The sequence below is a fragment of the Lepeophtheirus salmonis genome, chromosome 12, assembly GCF_016086655.4.
Source record: "Lepeophtheirus salmonis chromosome 12, UVic_Lsal_1.4, whole genome shotgun sequence".
NCBI classification, from domain to species: Eukaryota; Metazoa; Arthropoda; class Copepoda; order Siphonostomatoida; family Caligidae; genus Lepeophtheirus; species Lepeophtheirus salmonis.
Window position 1 is genome coordinate 6,808,171 of NC_052142.2, and position 25,909 is coordinate 6,834,079.

The 25,909-nt window shown below is 29.7% G+C and overlaps 1 protein-coding gene across 9 annotated transcripts; it reads right to left on the reverse strand.

Moving 5' to 3' along the window:
* Nucleotides 1–1,906: 1,906 nt before the first annotated feature.
* LOC121126780 (UPF0047 protein YjbQ) lies at nucleotides 1,907–24,621 on the reverse strand. 9 transcript variants are annotated; one of them, XM_040722111.2, is made up of 5 exons: nucleotides 23,865–24,244; nucleotides 22,754–22,967; nucleotides 3,014–3,296; nucleotides 2,328–2,510; nucleotides 1,907–2,262 (listed from the first exon to the last, which is right to left on the reverse strand). In XM_040722111.2, exons 3-5 carry the CDS (start codon nucleotides 3,191–3,193, stop codon nucleotides 2,044–2,046), a joined length of 582 nt encoding a protein of 193 aa, XP_040578045.1. In that variant the 5' UTR covers nucleotides 3,194–3,296; nucleotides 22,754–22,967; nucleotides 23,865–24,244; the 3' UTR covers nucleotides 1,907–2,043. The 9 variants fall into 9 exon arrangements, with proteins under 9 accessions (XP_040578045.1, XP_040578048.1, XP_071748041.1 ...); XM_040722114.2 differs by lacking the exon at nucleotides 22,754–22,967 and having other exon boundaries at nucleotides 23,865–23,998; nucleotides 24,105–24,235; XM_071891940.1 differs by lacking the exon at nucleotides 22,754–22,967 and adding an exon at nucleotides 18,410–18,655 and having other exon boundaries at nucleotides 23,865–24,179.
* Nucleotides 24,622–25,909: the final 1,288 nt, after the last annotated feature.

A 25,909-nucleotide genomic window follows, 5' to 3' on the forward strand; every position in this document is an offset into this window, starting at 1 on the left:
AGTGTTCAATTAACGTTGAGGGTCACTATGTTTTATTTTACTCTTAACATTCAGACATGTGCGATCTCTTTATTTACAAAAATATAACTGAAATCATTTACAAAAAGAACACGAAATCTCATGACAACATAAATATAAATATTAGCGACGTATTGAACAATTATAAAGTCCATAATTCAACATTTGGAAGCCATTACAGAAAGGAATGATACTTTTTACCATATCCTACATTGAACTGTCCAACTTCTTATTTTCTCAAGCAGGTTCTTCTGTTATATTTTGATGTAGATTTAATAATGACTGTGTTGAATATATATTTGCCCAAGTAAGATATAAAAATCCAACACTTTCTCCTATGAATCTTAAGAACGGGCCTAGAAATTTTTTTCTTTAACACAATTTCAAAATGTAAAAACATACGCCAAGTTATAAGGACAGTAATTCTTCCTTATAGTATCACTAGAGGAATCGAAAATAATCGAAGAATTTCAAAAGGAAAAAAAGATTGAAGATCTTGAATTCATTTTTATTAACTCTCTCGACTTAGCTGAAATGAATTCCTTCCCTTATTTGGTTGGCTATTGTGTACGTAAAACATTACTGTTAGATGTAAGTCAATCTATACTGATGAACAAAAGTTGGCAAGTGATTGGACCAGCTTGATATCCTAACGAAATTATACGCCTTCAAATGGATTAGTTTACGTTTCCCATTTTTAGAGGAATTTTCAAACGTGGAAATCATTTTTAGATCAATGATCAACGATTTAAAACACACGACGAAAATTACAAAATCTATTACCAAAATAACTATTGTAATGATGTCTACAGAAATTTCTAACTGCCATGCCATAGTTAATGTTCTTATTTGTCCACTTTATTCGTATTCGGCTGTACATATATTTAAAAAACAAACCAAAATTATAAGAGAGCGTAAAAACGTTACATATGTGTACTTTAAGTAGCAGTAGTATGTCCATGAGAGAAACATCAGAATCAAATCATTATTTTACTATAATCTTTTTCCTTATGAAATCGATTTTTTTTACATCATAAGTTTATAAAATTAAGGTGTTTTTGGGATTCTTAAAGCTATATTATTATATAATTAATTTTAGATTGAAAATATTGGTAATTGTATGTGTTATCATTTTTTCAATTACAAGTAATTGCTTCCTTTTCTATAACTTCCACTGAAAATTAATGAAAATTTAGAACTATAATATAATTATAATTCCAGTTGCTCCCTTGATAGAAGAAATCAATATATTAAATTAAATTTAGAACAAAAACTTTATAAATCAACATAAATATAAATAGTTTATAACATAATTGTGAAATCTAATTTAAAATTGGAAGTCCATAAGAATAAATATTTAATGCAAAAGGTAATTCCTTATTGCCATAAAATCCTTACTTAATTTATATTTTTGGTCATTTATAATTGTAAGCAAACATTTTATGTAAATGCTAGTTTTGATATTTATTGAGAATATGTAGGAGAGAAAAAGTCGGGTAATCTCATATTGTATTCATAATTTTATATAATTTAAATTAGTTGTTTAAACTAAAACGAAAGTATTACTTTTAAAAATAATTATTTTATTAGGTTTTATCTACTTTCGATGTAATAGAGTTAAGTTGTTTAAGGCCTCTATTGTAATGACATAAGGTGCGTCGTAAGTCTACTTTTGTAACATTTATTATAGGGCTCAGAATGAACCTACATTTAGTGACTTCATTAATTTAAAATTATTATCTTGCTTTTACTCAATTTTGAATATCATAAAGAGTAAAGTTCTTTAAAAAATTATGTTCTGAAAATTACCTACGAAGATAACATTTTACCATGTGAAAACCTACCTATATTTTCAAAATATTAGAGATACAATAATACAAGGCAAGAATTACAGTTGAAATAATTATGAATTTATTTAATAAAACTATATTTAGTCATTTAATTTTTTTAACATATTGCTGTCCATGTAATAATAAATAAAATTTCATTAATATTATTCAAATAAATGTTGTTTAATATAATGTCTCAACTACTGGTTGAAGCTAAAGGAGAAGAAGAAGACACAGGAGTTGTTCTATCAGCATCACGAATTGCTCCATTCACAGTAATTATAATTTTTCGGGATCCAGCTCTATCACGATGCTCACACAACCAAATTCCTTGCCACGTTCCTAAGTTCAATTTTCCATCAGAAACAGGAAGTGTTAAATTCGAGCCCAAGAAACAAGCCTTAACATGAGCTGGCTGAAATATTTTAAATAATTCAAACATAACACATTCTACCTTCTTTACCTAGAAACAGTAATTACCATATCATCAGGTCCTTCACATGAATGTCGATACGGAATATCTTCAGGAACCAAACGGTTCAACATCATTTCCATATCATCTCTAACATCTGGGTCCCAATTTTCATTCATTGCTAAACTAGCTGAGGTATGAAGGAGCTGAACGTGCATTAAGCCAACGACAAATTGAGATAGTTCTGGAAGCTAAAATATAAGATCAATTTTATAAGATTATATAATCATTGAAAATTATATATAAGAGTTAGCAGGTACATCGCCTTGCATGCATTAATTGACTAATGGACAATTTTTTTCAGAACTCTGTATATTATAATCTTTACTTAATGTTTCTTTTTAAAATGAAGAGATTATGTCATCACAAACGTTTCTTATTTACAGGAGGAAAAATGCCACGAAAATTAATATGGATTTTATGCAACCAACCATATAATTTTTTCTAAATAAATTTTAAAAACAGTTCAGAAATTTTTTGGGGCATTTTTCCTTCATTAAATAAGAAACGACAATAGCCACAGAAGCTCGTTATTTTGAAAAAGAGAATTGTTGAATTATTAAGACCCTAATATGCAGAGATCTAAAAAATAAATTATAAATTTGTCTGTTCTAGGGTTTATGCAGGTACGACGGTGTATATGCAATCACCTTTTATATAACGATTTTAGTTATATATATATATTTGTATTTACTTGTCGAAGAATTTCTTCAGTAATAAGATGAATTCCTCTGTGCTGTGGCCTGAGGTGAATTTTTTTTTGGAGCCAGGCCGGCTGGCCAACAAAAAGTCCTTGTGCATTATTCGACACAATTCCACCACCTCCACCCATACCAGATCCAGAACCTTTGCTATGATTAGCAGAACAAGCCATTACAACAATGCAACGACGAAATTATTAGAGGTAACTTCGTCGTGATGATTGTATCTTTCTTATCCGTCCGTAATTGGGAATAAATTAATTTGATACACATCAACTATAAAATTGAATGATAAATGAAGGTTGAGATTTTACTTTATTATGGTATTTAGTTTTAAATCATATAAAAAAATCATTGTTACTCAACAAAGTGTTTAAATATCTAATATATGTTAAAATTTGGAATTTTTATAATTATATGTAAAAAAGTTAGCTTGACATTCAATCTTTATATGCCCATATAGAATGAATTATACTAATATCTGTTAGTATTAATTAAACAAAAAATTAACTAAATAAATGATAACATTAGTTTCCTTATTTATAAGTTATCCATTATCTAATTTTTTATCTTATTGATCCCTTTGCCTATATAGCTAATAAAAAATGTCAAATCTGCTGCAGAATTTTTCAAAATGTGAGACCCATCTTATGTATCAAGAATTAACTGGATGCTAAATTAAAAAAATACGCCCTCCTGTTTTCAAATGAGCTGAGAAATCCGAAAAAATTACAAAATTACCCCATGGAACTTTCAATAGTCAATAATTATTCGTTAAACTTAGCCTACGCAAGTTTTTTTAATCAACAACTTTTTTATTTCGGTTCGAAAATGTTTTGTTCATGGGAGAGATAGTAATTGTAGCACATGACTTACATAGATTCTTATGATATAACAAGGGGTAATATTATACAAAGTCAATTAGATTTTGCCATTTGATTTTTAACCAAAAAAAAATATATTTCCACTTGAGATGTTACTCATTTATATATACTTATTACTATAACAATAACATATTTTATCAACTTTAAAATTGTGTAACAAGTTTAAAAAATAGAATTTCATTTCAAAAATTTTTATTACTTTTTTGGGCGTAAAATATGAGAAAACAATTAAAACCTTAAACAAACGCCAGGTTGGGCATTAGAGTTCATGTTAAAAATTATTTATACAGGATTATGATATGATTCCGAAATATATTTCAAAATGAAAAAGAGTAATAAGCTCCCATAAAAACTATTGATAAAAAACTAAATAGAATTTCAAAAATACTTTTCTTGATTATGTAAGTTGCATTTTCTTATAAGTGAGGGACATTCATTATTTTATTAAATAAACGTTGTAAAATATTGTGGGGGGGGGGTAATTTTGGTGATTACAGGAAATCTTAGGGGACATTCGCTCCTCGCCCTGTCCCCTCTCTAACGATGCCCATGCAATAGATTATTATATTTCCGAATCCGAGGGAACAATTTTTTATCTATTTTACCCTTAAGACAGTCCTACAGTATAGTCGACCTTGTATCCGATATATAACATGTACAGGTTGGGGCAGCAAAATGCGGACTCTTGAACCTCCCGGCCTTTTTGACCACTGTCAGAAGGTTGTTTGCGGTCCTCGTATATGAAAACAATGCCAAGTTGCCCTTCACAGGCCTCCTGATGGTCCTAGCAGCCACAGAATAGTCGTTAGCGAGGCGATTCATCGATTTGTTGGGTCATCCTTGATCTTCTTCTCTAACCTATGAAATATTTCTGGATCCTTCTTTAAATTGTCCCCTCCACTTCCTACATTCTTTAAGAGGTCTTCTCCATCATTTTTTATTTTGGCCTTCTTGAAACCCAGGCTCCTGGAGCACTTCATATTTTCCATAGTCCTCGCCACCTCAGCTTCAGCATCTAGGAGATCTGTGATACCAGTCTTATGGTTTTTTGCTCACTCATGATGACGAAATGTTTATTATAATTTCTTTATACATAGAAGATGGATGGAGTAGAATGTCCATAAATAGTCATTAAAACTTGATGTATTAATGAGAAAATAAATATTAATTCACAGTACTCAACCCTGTATGAAAAGGTAGAGTTTGTAGGAGGGGCAGGACCAGAACCTTTGACTCTAAAGATTTTTTATAGGGCCAGTTGTACCAACTTGACTTACATTTAAGTTGATCTGAAATTCATTGATGTCATAAGTTCCAGATTATTATTTAAGTCGAGTCGGCTGCAACTGAGTTTGGTTTGACAACAACTTTTTCGAATTAATTTAAATAATTTAAATATAAAATTTATCACATATATATTTATAATATTCTTTTAATTGGTTAGATGGAGTTGCACTAATTAAGTATAAGTAAACATTATATTATTCCAATTACTTCATCTAACCAATCTTTTGGTGTAATCTATATAGTATTTTTTTCCTCTAGGAATAACCGGGGCGAACACGTACACACATCAAGTTCAAGAGAATCACTCCCGAGCGTGCTGTCCATGAGTTATGGCGATTCCATTATATATATTCATGCCTACGGTTCCAATTTCGTTAAGGTGAGTAAAGCTTCTTGCAATGGTTATCTGGTTTCTCTGTTTCAATCTATGAGCTACTTAGTTTTATAAGAAATAAGAACAGAACAGAAAAGACTATTCTTTTATCACAAAATTAGACCACTTTTAGATATAATTTCTATTGCTTAGAATCTCGAGTTTAATTTTTTTAAAGTATAATGCGTCAGAGAAGCTGCAATATTCTTTTAAAGATGGCTAAGTATTAAATCAGATAATAAGGATGATTTAAAATTGATGTTGGTAGGATTGGGTTCTTAACCCGTTGATCTGAAATTATTATTATTCTTCGATTATTTTCTGTATTATTATTATATTTTCAATCTTTCGACGCCATTGTTATTTTGATAAAATATATTTTCTCATGAATTCTACTATTTTTTCTTGATCTACTAACAATATCTATGATATCTGAACTTTGGAGTATGGAGACGTCACATTTTGTGATCTGGATGTAGAAGGAGGACGTAGAAAGTATCTCGAAAATAATAGTTCAAGTTCTCTAGTAACATTAGATCCATTAGGAAAAACAACTCAATAAGTATACAAAATCATGTTAGGATAAAGGATACGATAAATATGGCAATACATTCACTTTTATTCGTCATTGGAAGTCTATATGTCCCAAATTTTGGGCCTTTTTTCTGTTTCTTTCCGGAGTAAATGTTGCATGATGCAATAATACATATTCTCTTGAATGATCCTGATCTAAAACGATGTGAGCTTTACTTATCTTCCTGAGTCAGTCCTTGGTCACAAAAGAAACATATTGAACTTCTTTGAAATTACTATCTAAATGAGTATGAAGAGAGCCAGCTCATACTGATCTAGAAATTCTTTTTGAAGAAACAGGAAAGCTGAGACACTGGATGGATTTCTCTAGGCAAACGAACATTTCCCCTCAATGTATAGGATAGATTTTCGAAAATAAGATGTTGTTTGGTCCAAAATTAATTAAATAACTACCATGAACATAATAGGATGAAATCGAAAAAAAATCTTGACCACATAGAAATACTAGTGGGGCTGTAGCCTCCCCCAATTCAAAGACTCTGTGTTGGTTAAAAAAATGTTTATGAGAAAAAATTGCATTGGAAAAATATGGGAAACAAATTTTTTAAAGGATTTTGTTTAAGAAAAGCTGATTTGATCAAATTCAGGCCTGGGGGGAAAATTCAAAGTTTTTTTGAGTTCTTCCTCCCCCCCGCAAAAAAAACAAAAACAACTCCTGCAGACAGCCCGTATAAAGAATAATGTATTTCCTGAAAATGTGTGCACTCTCCATGTATATAGTGTTCCCTAGATGGATGTAATAGGAGTAAAGAGCACTAATTTTTTTTGAAGGAGAGGTTTTGTCAAAAGATCCTTAAAAATAGAATGATCTATTGCAGTAAAGATAAACTGAAGGAAGATAATGATAAAAAGAAGAAATTATACATGCATCAGCAATTCAGTTAATCCACCTTATATGTGAATTCTTTGAAAAGCTCATTTCAAATGAACATCTTCTCCTCCTTTAGTATTATTATTATCCTAACTTAAAAAAACATTATAGACTATATAAAGAGATTCTTAAATGATGACTGACTACTTAAAAGGTTAATTAATTTATTTGTTGAGGTATTATGTGATTTTTTTAAAATGTTCCTTGAATTGGTCAAATCAAATTGCACTAATTAAGTGTAAGTTAACATTATGATACTACAATTACTCCACCTGTCCTAGCAATGTAAATTGAAATCTATATACAAAATAATTATTTTCATCTTGAGGAGCGACAGTGAATCGAAGCAACTTACATTGATTTCAAGAAAATAATTTCTTTCAGAGCCCGCTTGTCCACTGAGCTACATTGCTACATATTTTTAATAAAATTTGAATATTAACAAAAAAAAAAATCGAAATGAGGAAGGAATATGTTGCATGGTATAATGTTATCAGTTATGGTACATACTAAGTATAATAATTAGACTTTATGAATATTTGAGTAAATGTACAGCTGCTCTTTATTTATTATTCGTTAATCTTACTATTTTTTGGGATAATTTTTTTATCTATTATAAATATTCTTTGAATTACATTGATTAAAATAATACCTAAAGATAACAAGGTTAGCAAAAGTTTCCTAAAGTATTGATTGCATAAGATACTGCGATACGATATCAATACATTATGATATTGATACTCACAGCAAATATTGATATGAATAAAAATAGGTTATTACAAGGATTCATATAAAAGAAAATACAATAATATTTTACAAATTTAATGGAATAGATCATTGGGCAAGCGTATCAAATGATAATTGTTACAAAATTAGAAAAATAAAAACGGTGCTTGTTTTATTAGATCAGCTGCTAGAAGCTATGATATGAAGGAAATATAAGCAAACTTACTCCGTATCTAGCAATAATACAAGCAGAAATTACTCCAATGCCAATATTCAATTATACTCTTAGTCCAGTAAAGAATTTACACCTATACCTCCAGAGCAAAACCTCATTGTTACTCTTCATTTTTCATGAGCGTGTATATATTATATTCATTAAACAAATATAAATCTAATACTTGATAGTTTTTTTGGTTTTTTTTGTACAGCTTTATAATTATCATTTGGAATAATTCTGAAAAAAGGGTAATATTATAAATTTTATTTTAAAGGGATCTTAGAATAGATTAGGCGAACGAGTCTTTGTCTTTTTATTAGATATTTTTAGCAATACTAATTTATAAAATATGGTATAGTTAAAAAAGAAGACGAAAAAAATTAGTGGACGCCAGCCGGTAGTGATAGAAGAGTGGGAGAAGGTGCACTGCCCAAAAGTATTGGCACCATATAATTCCACCTATCCTTCTTCTTCCTCTGTCTTTCATTCCCCCGTAAAAGGGAAATTTTATTTGACATACTCCATTGACTTTGATATTCACCTTACAAAGTAGATATATATATATAAACGTAATCACCAAAGGTGAAAATCAGTTGTGAAATGGGCATGTTAAAAAAAAAACCGAAAATCTACATGGTATCCCTAACAATTTTAAAAAATATTGTGGAGGAGAGAAAAAATAAAGCTCATGACATTTCATTAGATCCGTTGCGACAAGAGAGGATGGAAAACAGAAGAGAAACGAGGACATTTGCTAGAATTATTCCGATGTTGATCCCCAATTCTACTCAGAGTCCAACAAGGACTTACAATTATAACCCCGCAACAAATCCTCAGGGTGATACTCCGCCTTTTATGAGCACACACGGACGTTCTAAAAGGCTTTGAATATAATTGAATCTATTTAGGAAATTGTATTCACTAATCAGGAGCTAAATAATAATGACAACCGCTAAGGAAATTGAAATTCGTTCTTTATACAACCAATAAAAAATTAACAGGCCAGCTAAAAAATACACCATGTTTACATGTATGGTAATCACAGTCTTCATAATTTAAAGAAGAAACCCAAAAAGAGGGGAAGTGAAATATGACAGGAAGTAGGACGTAGATGCAATAACCTAAAGCAGTTTTACAGTGCGACATGAGATAACCACTAATAATTATTAATTTACATGTCCTGGCGTAACTTGGTTCTTCGAGGGGAACCCTAAATCCTAGAAATTGCTTAGGAATTCTAACTCTAGGAAACGAGAATGTCTAGGCTTGATGGAACTCTGCTTGCACAAACCTTCACTGCATACAAAATTGTAGAAATTGACAAGTTCATCAATTCCAAGTAGATAAAGAACAAGGTTCAATACTGAGTCCAAAAACAATCCCATTTCTTTCCAAAAGTGTCCACATTTGATAATTATTTTTAATAGTTTAAACATACCCATGGAAATATGTTCAGAAAAACAACATTCCGTATCTTTTAAGAATATTTTTTTAGTTTTTATTTATTGCAGAAAATCCTTTTAGTCCAAGAAAGTTTAAAAACTTCTAAACCGGTTCATGAAGTATATGGTTTTGAGTTACCCCACTCTAAACCATCTCTTATCTTTATTATTTATTTGTGAATATCCTAATAACTGGAAGATTCTAGGGAGTATGTTAATATCACATGCTTTCAACCTTTCGTAGCGAGTTAAATTGGTGTCGACGAATTTATCTAGAAATACTATATTTTCTTCATGGGACCTTTTTGGTAAGAAAAAACTTTCTCTAAACTTCCATTTAAAATGCCTTTCAATATCTTGAAAGATGTATTCAAGAGAGAGATTAGACAGTAATTCTTGATGTCTTCAGTATTTTTTACGTTTTTTTCAACGTCAAAATTGCTTCACCTATGGAATCTGTAAACAATTTATTTCTGAAAATATCTTCAAAGACCTGCTCCAATATCAGAGGCATTTTCAAATTAAAAGTCTTAAAAATTGAAAGAAAGTTTATGTTCAAGTTTATAAAAAAATAAAGCTTTCACTTTATTATAAGGATTGATAGCTTTCAAGTACATTGAGAAGGGTGGCGAAGTGAACAAGTTCGTGATATACAAGCACAAAGTAAAGTAATAAAAAAAAGAAAATAGGAGCATAAACAATAAGAAATTTAATTGAACAGGTCAATTATGCTATCTTGGAGTACCAACAGCCTCAAAGGTAAAGAAGACTTGTGTTTGTGACTACCATCATCAGCTCCTTGCTTTAAAAAAATTATTTAATCAGTTAAAAGTTTTGTACTTTTACGTATTAAAAAAAACAAAATTGGAATTCCTCATATAAATAATTTGCTTCATTTTATTCAAATACTTAATTGTTAATTTTTACTATTTTAAAAATTGATAGTCAGGGGTAGTTTTATCATATTTCAACAAATTTAGAAACAGTTTTATACCCAGTACGATGAAAATTTATTTTAACTACTCTGTTGCATAGAGTATCATTAAATATGATTACGTAAAAAAATAATTTTAAAATCACCCGACTAGTTAGCAGATATGTACCTTTTTAAAATCTTAACCACTAGGTAGGGCTCACATATTGAAAAACTTTAATCACTGATTTTATAGGTCATGCTTTTGATGGAAGGTTGATTTTGGATCATATTATACGTTTTTGGGTGAGGAGCTTGATTTTGATTGTATAATTAGTGTAAAAATAAGGGAAAACAATTATTTTCAATGTTTTTATGTTTCAAGAGGCATATTTTGGGGCCCATTTTGAAAATGAAGGATTGGACGAAATTTTGAAAAAAATAATTTTTTGATTTTATCAAGAGTTCCATATTCCACTAAAAAAATGTACTTATGTTCGTCACTTCCTTGGACATTAATTCAACTATGCAAGTTAAAAGTTAATTTAACATAAAAGCATTGAAAATCATTATTTTTTTCTTAGTTTTACACTAATTATACAATCAAATTCAAGCTCATCACTTCTAAAAACATATAATTTGATACCAAAATCTTATTTCTATCATAAGTATGACTTCTAAAATCAGTGATAAAAGTTTTTAAATATGTGAACGTCATCTTGTGCTTAAAATTTTAAAAAGAGCCATATCTCGCTAACCGGTTGGCCAATTTTAAAACTATTTTTTTGGAAGTGTAAGTTTAACTGCTTACATGCCATTTTTAAATATTTTTTCACATAATTCAACCATATGTGTGTTTTTTATATTGAAATATAATTATATACCTCAAATATACCCGATAATAACATTAAATTCGCATGGTTGAATTAAAGTTGAAGGTAGTAACGAACATAAATAATTTTTTTTAGTGGAATATGGAACTCTTGAAAGAATCAAAAATATATATTTTTTCAAAAAATCCTTGCAATCCTACATCTTCATGTTCTGGGCACCAAAGATACACCTCTCAAAACATAAAACATTGAAACACATTTCTTTCCCTTAGTTTTACACCAATTATACCATCGAACTCAAGCTCCTCGCCCCAGAAAAACATATAATTTGATACCATAATCATATTTTTATCATAAATATTACCTCTAAAATCAGTGATTAAAGTTTTTCAATATGTGAACGCCACCTAGTGGTTAATATTTTAAAAAGGGATATATCCCGCTAAACGGTTGGACAATTTTAAAATTATTTTTTTGGAAGTGTAATTTTAACTGCATAAGCGCCATCTTAAATATTTTTCACATAATTCAACAATAGGTATATCACATTTGTTGAAGTATAAAGGAAATACCCTCAGCTCAAATACAGATTAGAATGATTTTTTCAATATTGAGTCTGGATATAAATATCTGTGTTCCTTGACGAAGAATTATCGTCCATTCCTATCAAGCAGTCATTGTGACCAATCCTTTGGAGACAGCGAAAATTGTAATTAATCCAATTATTAGTTGGGAAGTATTAAATGTCGTTGACAGTTTCTTTTGACATATTAAATTCATTATGGGGTTTATTTTGAAATGTTTGGGATGGGATGAGATACTCAAGAATATTAGCTGTAATTTTGAGCCTTTAATTGATTAAGGTAATTATTATGACCTTATAAATATAATTGATCATATTCATAGCCTTAGGTATTTATTAAAATGGAGTTGTCATATGAAAAAAAACAACCAAATTCATATAGTATAGCTTTATTAACTGAGAAACCATATTATTTTTATTTCTTTCAATATTCTTTTATTAAATTGTTACGCAACGACGATTACTATTAAATGGCATTTTTATTAAGTTTCTAAGTATTATTAGTTATTGTATTAATTACTTAACAATGCTCGATAGCATTTTTTCTACCTCCTTAGTCGATATTTGACCTTTCCACCATGATGTGACACCTCGTTGTGTGGTCGAGGAAGAGGAAGAGATGGTCCGTAATTTTTGCAAAATTGGAAATAAACAAATATATCTTCTGGTAAATTATTGGTAAACCCTTACAGTACATCTATTGATGAGCGACGGGAAGGTATCAAGTTTTCAAGAACGAATATGACGTTTTTATTCTTTGAAGTTTACTTTAACATTCATACTTCAAAACTGTTCGTTTTCCAAGTAATTGGAGAAGAGAGATAATACACCAAAACAATGTTCAATTTTGCCGGGATGTTTGTAATCAATGATATTGTTGTAAAAATACATTTATAGAGCATTGACAGACTGACTTCCACAGGTAAACAATTACGGATTATAGGAAGGCAAATTGATGTTTGCATTCTATGTTACGATAATTCTGAAACTTTAGTAAACTTGTCTAAAAAATCCATCCTATTTCTTAAAAAGACGATTGGACATTAAAAAATGAAAAATAATTTTGATTTTTGTAAAATAAAATGAAAATACTTCAATATACAATTCATTTATGCTTAAGATAATGGGGATGAAGTTCAATTATTGAAATGAACTTCGGAGGCAAAATTCATTCTATATTCATATATTCAAAGGCAATACAATCATTTCCTATCTTTACAATTTATTTGCTGTTGAAGATGAAGGAGCAGAGACATCTCACATATATATGTTTGATTAAGCAGAACACGTAAAGTTACATACTGTAATTTAAAAAAGAGTATATATGTATATTCTTACTTCTTCTATACTTATTAGAAAAACTTGTAAAAATAGTTCTAATTGTACCACATCATTTTTATACCATGAAATATTGCATTATTGTGTAGCTTTTATAATTGCAATTCAATGCGAAACCTCTTGGTGGTTGATTTTTTCGAATAATATTTTTATATGTAATTTATTTTTTCACTGCTTTTCAGAGATACGAACAAGAATTTCCTCATTATAGGCCTTTTATAATGCAGGGGAAAATGTATAAAATATTTTTTATTTTGTACTCGAGAATCATTCCAAGTTTTTTACTGATCGAAGCATTGGAACGATTTCTAAATCGTTTAAAAATCAGCAAAGTATTGATTCCTTAGATGACGTAGTTTTAGTAGAAAATAATAGTTCCCCAAATTGTCTACAAAACCTGCAAAGAAGATTGAGTTGAATGGTTCAATTGAAAAAAAAAAGTATCTGAATATTTGATTAGAATAAAAGGAATGGAAAAGTATCACGTATTTATGTTCCCCTGTGATCATCCTGAAATTGTAAGAATGAAGGAGTGGTCTAACAGTAAATAAATTAAATCGTTAAGGGTATTAAAGAATGGAATTTCAACTAAAGAATAAGCAATTTCGACTCCTAAAAACTATTTATGTGAAGAGGCTTTTCTAACAGAAGAAAAGTATAGAACACCTAGAAGAAAATTTAGTTCATTCGATCAATTGTGAGAACAAGAGGTAAAAATTTCTAAAAATACTTGTAGAGCAGTGTTCATTCCCTCTATCTACATCCATCCGGTCTACTTTAAATCTTTTTTCTACCTCTATTTCTCTTTCTAGTGTAGTATCACCAACTGGATGTATTATGTATGATGATGTGAATGATAGTTGTTATTGTATATATATATTTATCAGATTTAAGCTATCATGAATTATTGTTATTTTGATATTATGTTTGATGATAAATGATGTGTTGAGAGGTTTATTGCTGAGTTGTGTGTCTGGATATGATACGCGTATGATGAATAATCACCAAGGCCAATCATCACATGCTGGGAGCATGTGATGAGGTGAATTGGAGAGTTCTAGAACAACTAGCATTATACCCCAAACGTCTATAAATATATGTTATGATGTATGTAGGGGAATGAATCGCCAGATTATCTCCGAAGAACTAAGTAATAAATAAGGCAGTGTGCAAACGTACTACGTGATTCTTATTATCAACCCTAAACTCCAAAACAACAACTTAAGGTAGGCCTAATAGTTATCCCATTGATCACAGCGGTGTTCTCATTTGACTCCCACTAAATTGTATCCTGAGAAGGAATGCTTATCAAATATTGATCTTATATTAATCCAAACTAAAAAATATGAGTAAACTTTGTAGTAGCCTTTTACACGATTGCTAGAAAAGGACACTACACTAGCCAAACATTATCTTTCAACCTTGCATCCATTTCACTCGAGCATTAATCTTACCTTAAGTTAATTTGCTTGCTCAAATTTCTCCACATACCATAAATTCGTTTTCTACCTCATGCCCTTTTATATTAACTGTTTCTTCCTACTTAATCATCTACAAAACTAAAGGAAGGTGCTTCAATTGTACTAAAGTTTCCTTATATAAACTATATTAAAAAAAAAAAAAGAGGAAATGTAGATGCTGTAACTGTTGCTTAAGCAAACATAATACAGTCTTGCAAAAAATTAATATGTAAAAACATTAATACATAGTTGAATCAATGTTATCTCGATACTGATGTTTTTTTATGGAAAAATTACATTTTGGTGAAAATTATAGACACAAAACCTAAATCTCCGTATAAATTATCCTATTGCACGAGTTAATCAAATAACTTAAACCATTTAACATACATAGGAAAATCTGAATGGTCAATAGTCACAAAATAAATTCAATAATAATTTTTCTTCTTTGATAAAGCTATGATCGATGACTTACGAGTAACGTAGATTTAATTGACTTTATAGTAAAAAACATACAACATCAAATGGATGATTAGAGAAGAAATATGGACCAATAAGATCAAAGTATCCTAATTCACTTCTTGAAAAGATTAAAATAACTCAAAATCCAAATTTTGAACGTCCCATCCATTCTCTTCCTCTCTTCAACTTCGTATTTTTACTTCTTTTCGTCCTTAATATTGAATGTTTTGGCTTATTTATTTCATACAAGAAGGGGTTAAAAAAGAATTTCGTCAAACAGAAATATTTAATATTATGAATAATCCAATATTGAGGGCATTAAGGAAATTATGAATGTAGAAATATCAGCTGAACTGCTTCAATAAAGACTTAAAAACGTACTTTATACTTAAAATTAACCAATTCTCGCCATTGATAAAAAATTTCAAATTAGGTGTTTCCTTGAAGTTCAGTTCCTCAAACGCTAACTTAATTATTAAATTATTAATTTTTGATAAAATCTAATGACATAAAACCGAAATCTTGGAATAAATACACAATTTTTTTTTTAATAATTCCATAGTTTGGAAGAATTTGCTAACTGCCCATTGATTTTGGCCCTTATTTGATATTTATTTGGAAAAAAAATTGGATAACGAATTTCAAGGTTTACTACATGCAATGAATTAGGTTTTCATTATATTATAAAAAGTGTATTTATTCCGGAAAACATAAAGGACAAAATAGGACAGGTCCGACCCATAGCCACATTAAAAAGTCACACATATGTACTCAGCTTTTATAACGAGAAAAAAAGCCGAATACACTGGTTAATGAAGTCTTTAGAAAAATTACTTAAGCATTTTTAATTAATATACTTCTATTCAGTTTAAAAAATATATGAATAATAAGCATTTTATTCGTCATTTGTCAATTTATTCACTTACAACATGACCACTTCAAGTACAAATTTCAAATTTTGTCTATGCCCTAGAAACTATACAAGACATTTGAAAACAAATTGTTTAGGTTCATTTACATATATTAAATATAAAACTTATTATATATATTCATATCATTTATATTTACTTAATAAAAGAATACTTGAGAAAAGGAGAGCACACCTTAATAGTGAGTGAACGAACTTCGTGCTACATTTTAAAAACAAGGAGAGATAAAAAATAAAGAAGTTGTAGTAATTTACATCAGATAAACCGAATCAAATATTTATTTGTAATATATTTTTAAATTACAACAGTTTTGTACTAATATAGGCTGGCTGGCCCATACTATTTATTATGCAAGTAGAAGTTGGGGCATTCCATGTTAAGTGTACTTACTTTTTGTACATTTTTCACAAGAGCATCACTAATTTTGATAATTTTTGGTGCGGGTGTTCATCCCTGCAAAAAAACATCGTATCAAAATTTTTAGACTTATTCAAGCACAAGGGCTAGTTTTGCAAGGTTTGGCCCTTTTCGAAGTATCCTCGAACTTCAACAGGATACTCATTCAAACTCAGCCTATTTTTAAAATATTTGATTCAAAATACTCAAAAGAACAATTTTTAAAAATAATATTATTTCGACAAAAAAACCAAAAAAAAAAACAACCAATGGAAACACTATTGCTAAACATTAAAAATGGCAACCCAGCCAAGCTTCAAGTTTGATTTTGACAATTTTTTGTTCGAAGTTTAACCTTTAAGTTTCCTTTACCAATTGCAGACTGTCTTTTATCTGGTATTACAACTTCATATCCTTTCTGAAGAGTAATCAAAGGTTTTGCTGCGATACTTCGTTCCAAATTAATATTATGTGCCGTCTTTTTATTTTCCTCCAACTGGTGAGGAACCTGGCTATGTATTACTATTGGAGATAACTTGCATGCAGCTACAGGAACTTTGGTGTTTAACCTTCTTCCCATTATTAACTGAACTGGAGAATATCCATTGGACAGAGGAGTAGCTCAATAGTTTAAAAGAAATATATACGTGGCCTTGCTCCCTCATAAAAGTCTTTTAACAGTTTGGACAGCTCTCTCTGCTTCTCCATTTCCTGATGTATGTCTAGGACTGCATGTAAGATGACGGAAACCATATTCATTGTTAAATAGTTTGAACTCTTTTGATGTATAATAACTGGCATTATCAAACCAAATTGATCTGGGATTCCAAATCTAGAAAATACCTGTTTCATCTTATCAATGACTTCTTTCGATTTTGTCGTTTGTAAACTAGGCACCTCAATCCATCTTGAATAATAGTCCACAATAACAATATACTGTTTCCCCTTTCCTTCATATACATCCGTAGTAATATATGGCTATAGCCTTTGAGGAAATTATGTTTGTATTAACGGCTCCGGATGATTTTTTCTGGCGGCATAGTATCTCAACGATTTTCAATAAGCTCTTAAGGAAATAGTATAATCCACTGTAGGAAGCAAAAGTCGTTCCCTTATCACTGCTAAATTCAATTTGGTTAGATCTACACAAATTATAACTCTATCTTTTCCTTTCGGAACCACTAGTATAGAAAAATACTAGTCCGATGGCTCCACAAACGCCGGAATGAAATCTAATTTTACGACTTTTTCTAATTCCTGTTTACTAGAGGTAGAAGTAGAATTGATATCCTCCTTGGACTCATGACACTTTAAGGCACGATATTAGACTCCATTTTAATTTTGTATTCACCTTCGAACCTCCCAAGTCCATGACACATAGATTTGAATTCCAGAGAACTAAATCGGATCTGTTGTTACTTACTGGATAAACTTGACCACTCCTTAGGCAACCATGGCCTCTCTTCCAAGTAATAGAGATCCAGAAGAAAGAACATATATTTCTTTCTGAATCTGCCTGTCTCTTTTCCTAATCTATTCCAATCCTGTGGCAACCACATATAACATGTATTGCTTACAAAACAACTTGAAATTCTCACTAGCACTGCCAGAGAGATCCAAAGGCTTCGGAAGCGGTAGGCTATTACTATTTGCAGTCATATTCTGTCCCAGAACAATCCCAATGCACTCCTAATTCGCTATATATTTTTTTTGTTTACTCTTGACACCATGTGTTGTATTTTATTACTTAATACTAACTGAACTTCATTCTATAATTAACACGTGTACTACAAAAATTGAGACGCCCATAAACAAGTAATATTATTTTGTAGTTGTATTTCTTATCTGTTACTTATATTTTTCAAATTATGCTGAATTATAATCTTTATTTTTGATCAATATAGTCACATGACTAATATTATTAGGTCCTGATGCACTTCAAATGTTTTATACTTATGCAAAGGACCAGCAAATACTATCTAGGGAAAAATGAAAGCATTATTTTTGTAATCAGGGTGACTACAAAACTGAATAAAATTTTTTTAAAGAGAATGTCGCGCATTAAAACCATTTCTGAGTACCTGACAATTTTATGTATATATTCTGGAAGCAGATGTACAACTCAGTGTTCTTAAACAGAGCGATGCAGTCGATTTGGGAATGGAATAATTCACCTACTTTGGGTTAGTCACAGTTTATGTAAAAGTGAAATATAATGGTCAATGGAAACTTCTCTTGTATAACCAATCTGGACATGAAAAATTGAAGTCCCTCTGAATTTTGTCCAATCTCATGGTCTGGCTTCAAATTATATTTTCCATAAAAAACTGGAAATAGGCAAGGTTGTGCTTGGTTAAGATTTTTTGCATACTAATAGTGTATAAGTGGGTAAAACTTCTTACAAAAAAGTGACAAAATAAAATTAAAAGCATGGTGTGGGTGCCATTTTTAATATTTGGAAATAATGTTTGCTTGATATTTTTTTGCATAAATATTAAAAACAATTAAATTAAAGCTCTTGCTCTTTTTAGTATTTAAACCAAATATCTTTGAAATGGATTGAGTAATGTCCGACTAAATTTCGAGGAGGCCTGGAAAAAGGTCAAACTTTTAGGGACTCAAAAACGCCCCTCGTTCTTGCATAAGTCTAAAATTTATTGAAAAGGGTTTCTTTTGTCAGGGTAAACACCTTTACCAAAACTTATAAAAATAGACGGAAGAGTTTGTATACTTCACATGACCCATTTTGCTAATATTGACTTGATTAAAAGTGAACATCACCATAAAATCAAAAACAAACAGTTTTTAAGATTACACACATTTAAAAATACACAACTTAACGATAAAGCTGCATAAAAAACAAAAGGCATTTGTTGAATCATTACCAATGCCATATTAAAAATAAAAAAAACATGATAACTATCTTAGTAGAATTTTTGATTTCTATTAGGAAAAAATTTATCGATCAACTGGATAGATGCTATGATTGTCTGGTATGGCTGAAGTCTTTCTGATGAGTGTTAAGATTAAATAAGTATTAAAAGTGAAATGCTTTTAGAATCCTTGCTTGATATTTATTCAATGTTGATGGAATATTATGATTATCGTGAAGTGCAAATGAAGTAATTGCTTAAAGCCGACTCTTGATAGAAGAATATACATTAAAACGAGGGTTTTATTAATTGGTTTGAGAGTTTATAAAAAGATTAGGCATAGCATGATAACTGATTGAGGTCCTCCTCTCGTCCTTTATTGAGAGGATTGATTTATTTAGAAATGACATAACTTCAGGATCATTATACAATAAAGATTCTTCATAGTGAATTAAAGAAGATTGAAGGTGGATTCACGGAAGTCAAAGACGTTTTTATGTTCTAGATTTCCCTGAGAGGGGAAGAAACGGACACCAGCTCCAAGAGTTGCTACACTTTTTATTGCTCTACTTGTTTTCAGTTGTGTAAAAGAATATAAAGTGTAAAGTTATTATTCGTGGGCGTGATTGTCGTGACGTTGAATACAATGGGATGTAAGTACTGGCCCCCAGATGCCGGCATACCTATGATGCTATCTCCAAGAACCCTGAAATTAGCTAACACAGATTCCCAGGCCTCAATATGCCCTCTAATAAAAACTGGAATCAAAGCGGGAGAAGATCCTTCGAAGATCAAAAGTTGAGAAAATACCTATGAGACCGTTTAGACAATAACAAAGAATTCAAGAAATTGCAGCCTGCATTTGACAGAACATGACTTGATGACTAAGTATAGGGACAAGGGGCATGGCAGTGGGCGCTAACTTAAGAGATAGCTTCAACAAAGGTATGTATGAATGACACAACAACTATGTATTAATTAATGAAAAAACTATAAATAATTTGCAGGTGGTTGAAAGATATTGTGGTTCCATCAGTATGACCAAAACTCCCAGATTAGCCTTTCTTACCTTCAACACCGTCCATATTCACCCAAGCATCATCAAGACAAATACTCCAATTCAAAAATGAGCGTCAAGAGGCCAAAGATTTTGATATGTTCATTGAAGAAGAGATACAAACAGCACAAGAGATATAACGGAAATTCTTACAAGGGACACTACCATCAAGATATAATCTTCTTAAGTCAACTAAAATTGGAAAGGTTCAACAGTTCGATGTTTGAAGTAGAGTAATTTACTCACAAATTCAAACCATATTATTAAAAGGCAATTAAATACAATCATGTCATAAACAAAGAAGAGAAAAACAAACATTACACCATTATATTTAATTTTAATTATGTTTCTTTCGTGGGAATCAAAGGAATATTCACTGCTAGTTTCATCCATCCGAGGAGCACTATATACATGGAAACTAGCTGCGTTTTCAGGAATTACACAGGTGGACATAAATAGTCATCTATATTTTTCCTATTTGCCTAAGAAAACTCTTTGATTTATCAAAATTATAGTCATGGGTAGTGATTAATTTAATTATTTGATAAAAATACTTTTTATTTTGGAATCTATCTCATGTATATATGATAGACATTCGTTGGCCCAAAGGAATCTTTCTATTCTTCCCATTGCTTCAGTTTTGTTTTTTTGTTTTTTTTAATGTTCCAATAATTGATCAGATGGAGTTGCACTGACTAAGTATAAGTATTACATTTACTCCAGCTTACCTAGGAATTGTCTTTGAAGTCCATATACATATATTATTTTTATTTCTCTAGGAACGACCGAGACGTAAACCTACGCACATTCAGTTCAAGAGAATAACTTTTCCCAATGGCATTTTCCATTGAGCTACGTCTAAGTTTTCCTGTTTCTTGGGAAAGACTTCCAAGAGGAGTTTTGACCTCATTTAGATGGTAATGTCAGAGAAGTTTAACCCTCAAAATCAATTTCTTTAGTGACCCAGGAATAACTAACGAAAATAACAAAGAACTCACATTGCTTTGGATCAGGACCTTTTAAGTAATATGTATTTCGTCCATTTATGAATTACTCCTTGACATATAGTTGAGGAAAGGGACCAACAATTCCCTCACGTATTTTATTATGATTATTCTTTAATTCTTGAAAAATAACCTATACGTATACATCAATCACTAGTGTATGTGCTCATGAATGGGTGAAATTAACACTAAAGATTGAATGGGGAGTTATAATTGTACAACTCCCCATTCAATCTTTAGTGATAATTTCAACCGTTCATGAGCACACATAATAGTGATGAAGAATCGACATTGGGAGTAATTCTTGCCCATGTCCTTGCAATGAAGTAAAATTTGTGTTTATTTCCATGTTACGGAGAAAAAAAGTTGAGTTTATTTTCTTGCTACAGAGAAAAATTTGTGTTTATTTTCTGGCTCGCAGCTAATCTAATAAATCGTCATGACGGCAAAGTCATTCTTCTCCCAAATATTCTTCTAATTACCAGGGTTATCATTTCATTTTTTCATACCAACATTAATAAAAGAATCAAATATAATGTAAGTTAGCCTGAGTTTGTACAAAAAATTAAAGAAAAAGAAGAAGGAACTGCACAGTCCTTCTTTTAAATGTTATTGATAGGTACGGATGTGAATATTGGCTTAATAGCGTTAAACATAAAATATTAATACTTTTAATCATGATTCATTCCTATTTTGACAATTATAACATATAAGTTAGCAAGGATCACTACAGTTTATAGTGATTTCTGTCAGAAGATATGTTGTCTCACAAGGTTATAATATTGTTTAGAACATTTTCTCAACCATGGTTTTTATGCTGAACTCACTTGAGCCAATTTTTACATCCTTATTGATAGATATATGAAAATTGTCGAAATCCTTAGGAGCAAACATTTTTAGAAAAAAATATATATTTGTAAAAGCAAAATATGAAAGTTCATCCTAATGACTTTTTTTTGAAATTTCAATCGTATCAGCGAGTAAAAAGTACTACAGATTTTATGGTGATTCCTGTCATCAGAAATATCGTCAATCATGGACACCAACATAAAGTTTTCTTTTTGATCTAAACTACCTAGGATTTATACTATTTTCATATCTTTGGTTATTAAATTGGACTTATTGTAATGATATAAATACAATTTATTAAGTACATATGTTTATAAAATATTTAAAATAACTTATTACATCCTTTTTAATCTAAATTTATAAGTAGTCACACATGTTTTCTAAGTTTTCACCTCAGATAAAGTTAAAAATATGTAAAGAAAATAAAGAAAAGAGATATGCAATTACAATGCTAACGTTTCTATGTCCCTTTCTTTATCTTTCTAGGTTAATTCCTTTGCTAATTTTTAAATAGGAATAAAATATCAAAAGCTCAATAATATATATATATCCAGAGTTATAAACATAAATAGTTCTTATTTAAGAAAAATAGAAATTATTATTCAAAAAATAATAATTCTTTGATTAATATTTGATACTCACTAGTCAATTAATCTGATAATGTATCTTCAATTAAGATGATTTTTTTCAAAATGACCGATAATGGTCAGATTGTGACAGCTGAACCTTCATATGCAACAGTTTGATTTTTCAGCATTGACACGTCTAGCTGGTGTGTATCTTAAGTGTAGAGGTTGAGTGATGATATTGTAAATGATTACATGTCCTTATTTACTTTCCCTTTTCATTTATGGCCCTTTCGATATATATAAGAATGTGGTTAATTAAATAAAAGGCGAAAATATTAAAATCCATGTAAATCAGACATCACGTTTACCAAAAGTGAGAATACTATTCTTCAACAGATAAAATTTCAGAAATATTGATGTTTTGAATTTCACTAAGATTGGTTCTTGTCAGTCTTATATTCGCCGCCAGCAAAGATGATATATTTGATATTGGTTAGGAAAAAAAATGCTTATACATTTGATTAACATTTTTACATGATTTTTGAAATTGGTTAGAACCCCTAGTCTGGGAATTAGTAATAATAACTAAAACTCAAAATTATTTTTATCTTTATTCTGCTTTATATTCTTGTATAGCGACAGTAGTTACAATGAGAAATACCTTGAGTAATTTCAATTTTCAAATATGATGCCTCTTTTTCATACTGACGAACAATTTTGAGACTTGAAAATGCAAAATACCAGGATTTTTCATATTGGTCTCATTCTTTAATGTGTCAATTTATTTATTTTCTAAATTTTTACGAACTTTTTTTTCGAATACTAAAATAAATTACAAAAAGTCTCTTATTCGCATGCTATATTTTCATATAAATAGTAACACTTTATCATTGAATTTTGTTATAATTACCCTCCATTAAAGTTCTTCATCGTAAAACAATAATTTTATTTTCAAGTCTGATTTCATAAAATGATTTTTATAAATTTAGTTACTACAAAAACAAACAAACATCTTATGTATAATTTAAAGATAAATAAAATGTAATACTTTACTTTATTATAAAGTAAAAAAATATATAGAAGTTTTTTAATTATAATTTAATACAGAACTAAAATATATAAACAATATTTTATAATAAAAAAAATGATTATTTAATGTTTTATAATTATTTTTCGGTACTTACAAATGTATTGGCTGTCTCCACAACTGCTTCACTCATAATATTGTTCTTACAATTCCAAAATGATTAATATAAGTCCTATTTGGTTATGTAATCTAAATGCACGTAAGTTATTTTTTGTCATTTTTTGGTAATTCCTTAACAAATGTTGCAGTAGAAAATATAATCTATATTAGTAATTTAAGTCTTTTTTCTAAGTTGATTTAAAAAACCAAACATTAAGACATGTATTTCACAACTCACCATTACTTAATTAGGGATCTATAGACAAACCTAAATATTTGCAGATAAGGCAAGCAAGGCACTGAAAATTCAGAAGAAAGCTTGATTAAAAATAATGAATATAAGAAAAATATAAAGAGAAGATATTCTCTTTTAAAGTTGGAATAAGAGAGAGAAAAAAAAAGATCTTAAATAATCAACTTTTTTTTTTTTTTTGATTGTATGAAATATAATAACAAGTTTTATTGTTAACAAACCAAAGATATTTTTGTTACTTTAGGTTGAGATTAAATCTTCATTAAATTCTAATAAAGATTATTTTAATCTAAGTTATCTTTATATACAGGGTCGTTCAGGTAAATTCGAGCTACCCTTAAATACAAGGTTATACCATAACGTGTATACGACTGATGTTTGACTTCCACCACGCTTTTAATATTGGCATCATAGTGGATGAGTGGTTCCGTGTTTTGTCAAAATCTATTTTTCGTGCCCAGCAGTCGGTATGATACATATAGTTGATAATATTGTAGAGAAAAACGCGTGCAAGGAGGAGGGGGGAAAAAATACATATGGTATCATTGTTTAAAATACTGATGTGATTATCATCTGCCTGCTTTATTATGATTTTTGAGGGTATAACGAATGTATTTATTAGCAAAATGTTTAATGAAGATATACTACGTATAATTGACTTCGACGTTTTTTATCCGTTACAGTAGATTTGAAAACGTCACACTCCATGAAATTGTAATCCATTATGAACCTTATTCTCAGAATAATAGCTAATGAAACGACAAAGTAGAGTATTTGAAATATATTTGAAGCTCAAAGTTTAAAAAAGAAGGCTTTAATTAAATATAATCTACATACTAAAAAATAAACCATTGAAGATTTAAGTTAAATATACAAAATTAAACAATTAAAATCATATAACTATTAATAATAATAAATTATAAATACAGAATATTGAAATAATAGATTGATCCAGATAATTTTTTCTTGTTCTAACATCGGAATTCAGTTAAATATGTCATAACTTTAGGTTGCAAAACACAAGCGAGACGTGGAGTTTAATCAAAAAGATAATCACTGCTCTTCTTCATGTGGAAGTTGCTATATACAATTGTGCACAGGATAGATATATCTCTACCGATGAGATCTAACTAATTATTAATAATAAAGTAAATGTCAAAATCATAAAATTAGACAATAAATATACTAATAAAAAAATGTTATAAATAAATTCATCGTAAAGATTTAGAGCAAAAGCTAATTATGTAGTAATGTCCGGCGATGTTACTCCCTATTAAGAGCATCAAAAAAGATTTTTCCCCGTTATTTAGGTATGCTTATATAACAACATACTATTATCATGATGGATATACACAATTGTTAATTATAATGCAACACCCAATGTAACTACCCTCGTTGTTGTGACCATTTAAACAGCTGTTTTTGCCTTTTATGAGTTTTCTGAACACCATTTCTTGGAGCCCATCTACCATAGCTAAGCCTTTAGTGATAAAAAAGTAATATTTATTGACTATGTAATATTGGAAAACCTAATTATTATACCCAAGTCTTAAAGCGAAGTAAGTAATCTCAGACAAACTAGTTGCAAACCATCCAAAGCTACTTCCCCGTTGTTGTGACCATTTAAGCAGTTGTTTTTGCCCTTTACTGAGTTGTGTATCATAATTCTTGATATGTTTAGCTAAAATAGAATCATATTTTATGGTTAGATTTAAAAAAAAATTGAATACTTACTGTGAGATAGTACAAAATTCAGAGTTCCATTTCGATATTCGTAAATACTTTTTACT

What these genes read in the sequence shown, in the direction of transcription:
- LOC121126780 (XM_040722112.2), bottom strand. Translation starts at nt 3,193, where the DNA reads ATGGCTTGTTCTGCTAATCATAGCAAAGGTTCTGGATCTGGTATGGGT. An exon ending in CTGAAGAAATTCTTCGACAA is followed by an intron (nt 2,511 to 3,013) that starts GTAAATACAAAT and finishes CTTATATTTTAG; the next exon opens with CTTCCAGAACTATCTCAATT. An exon ending in GTGAAGGACCTGATGATATG is followed by an intron (nt 2,263 to 2,327) that starts GTAATTACTGTT and finishes AAAATATTTCAG; the next exon opens with CCAGCTCATGTTAAGGCTTG.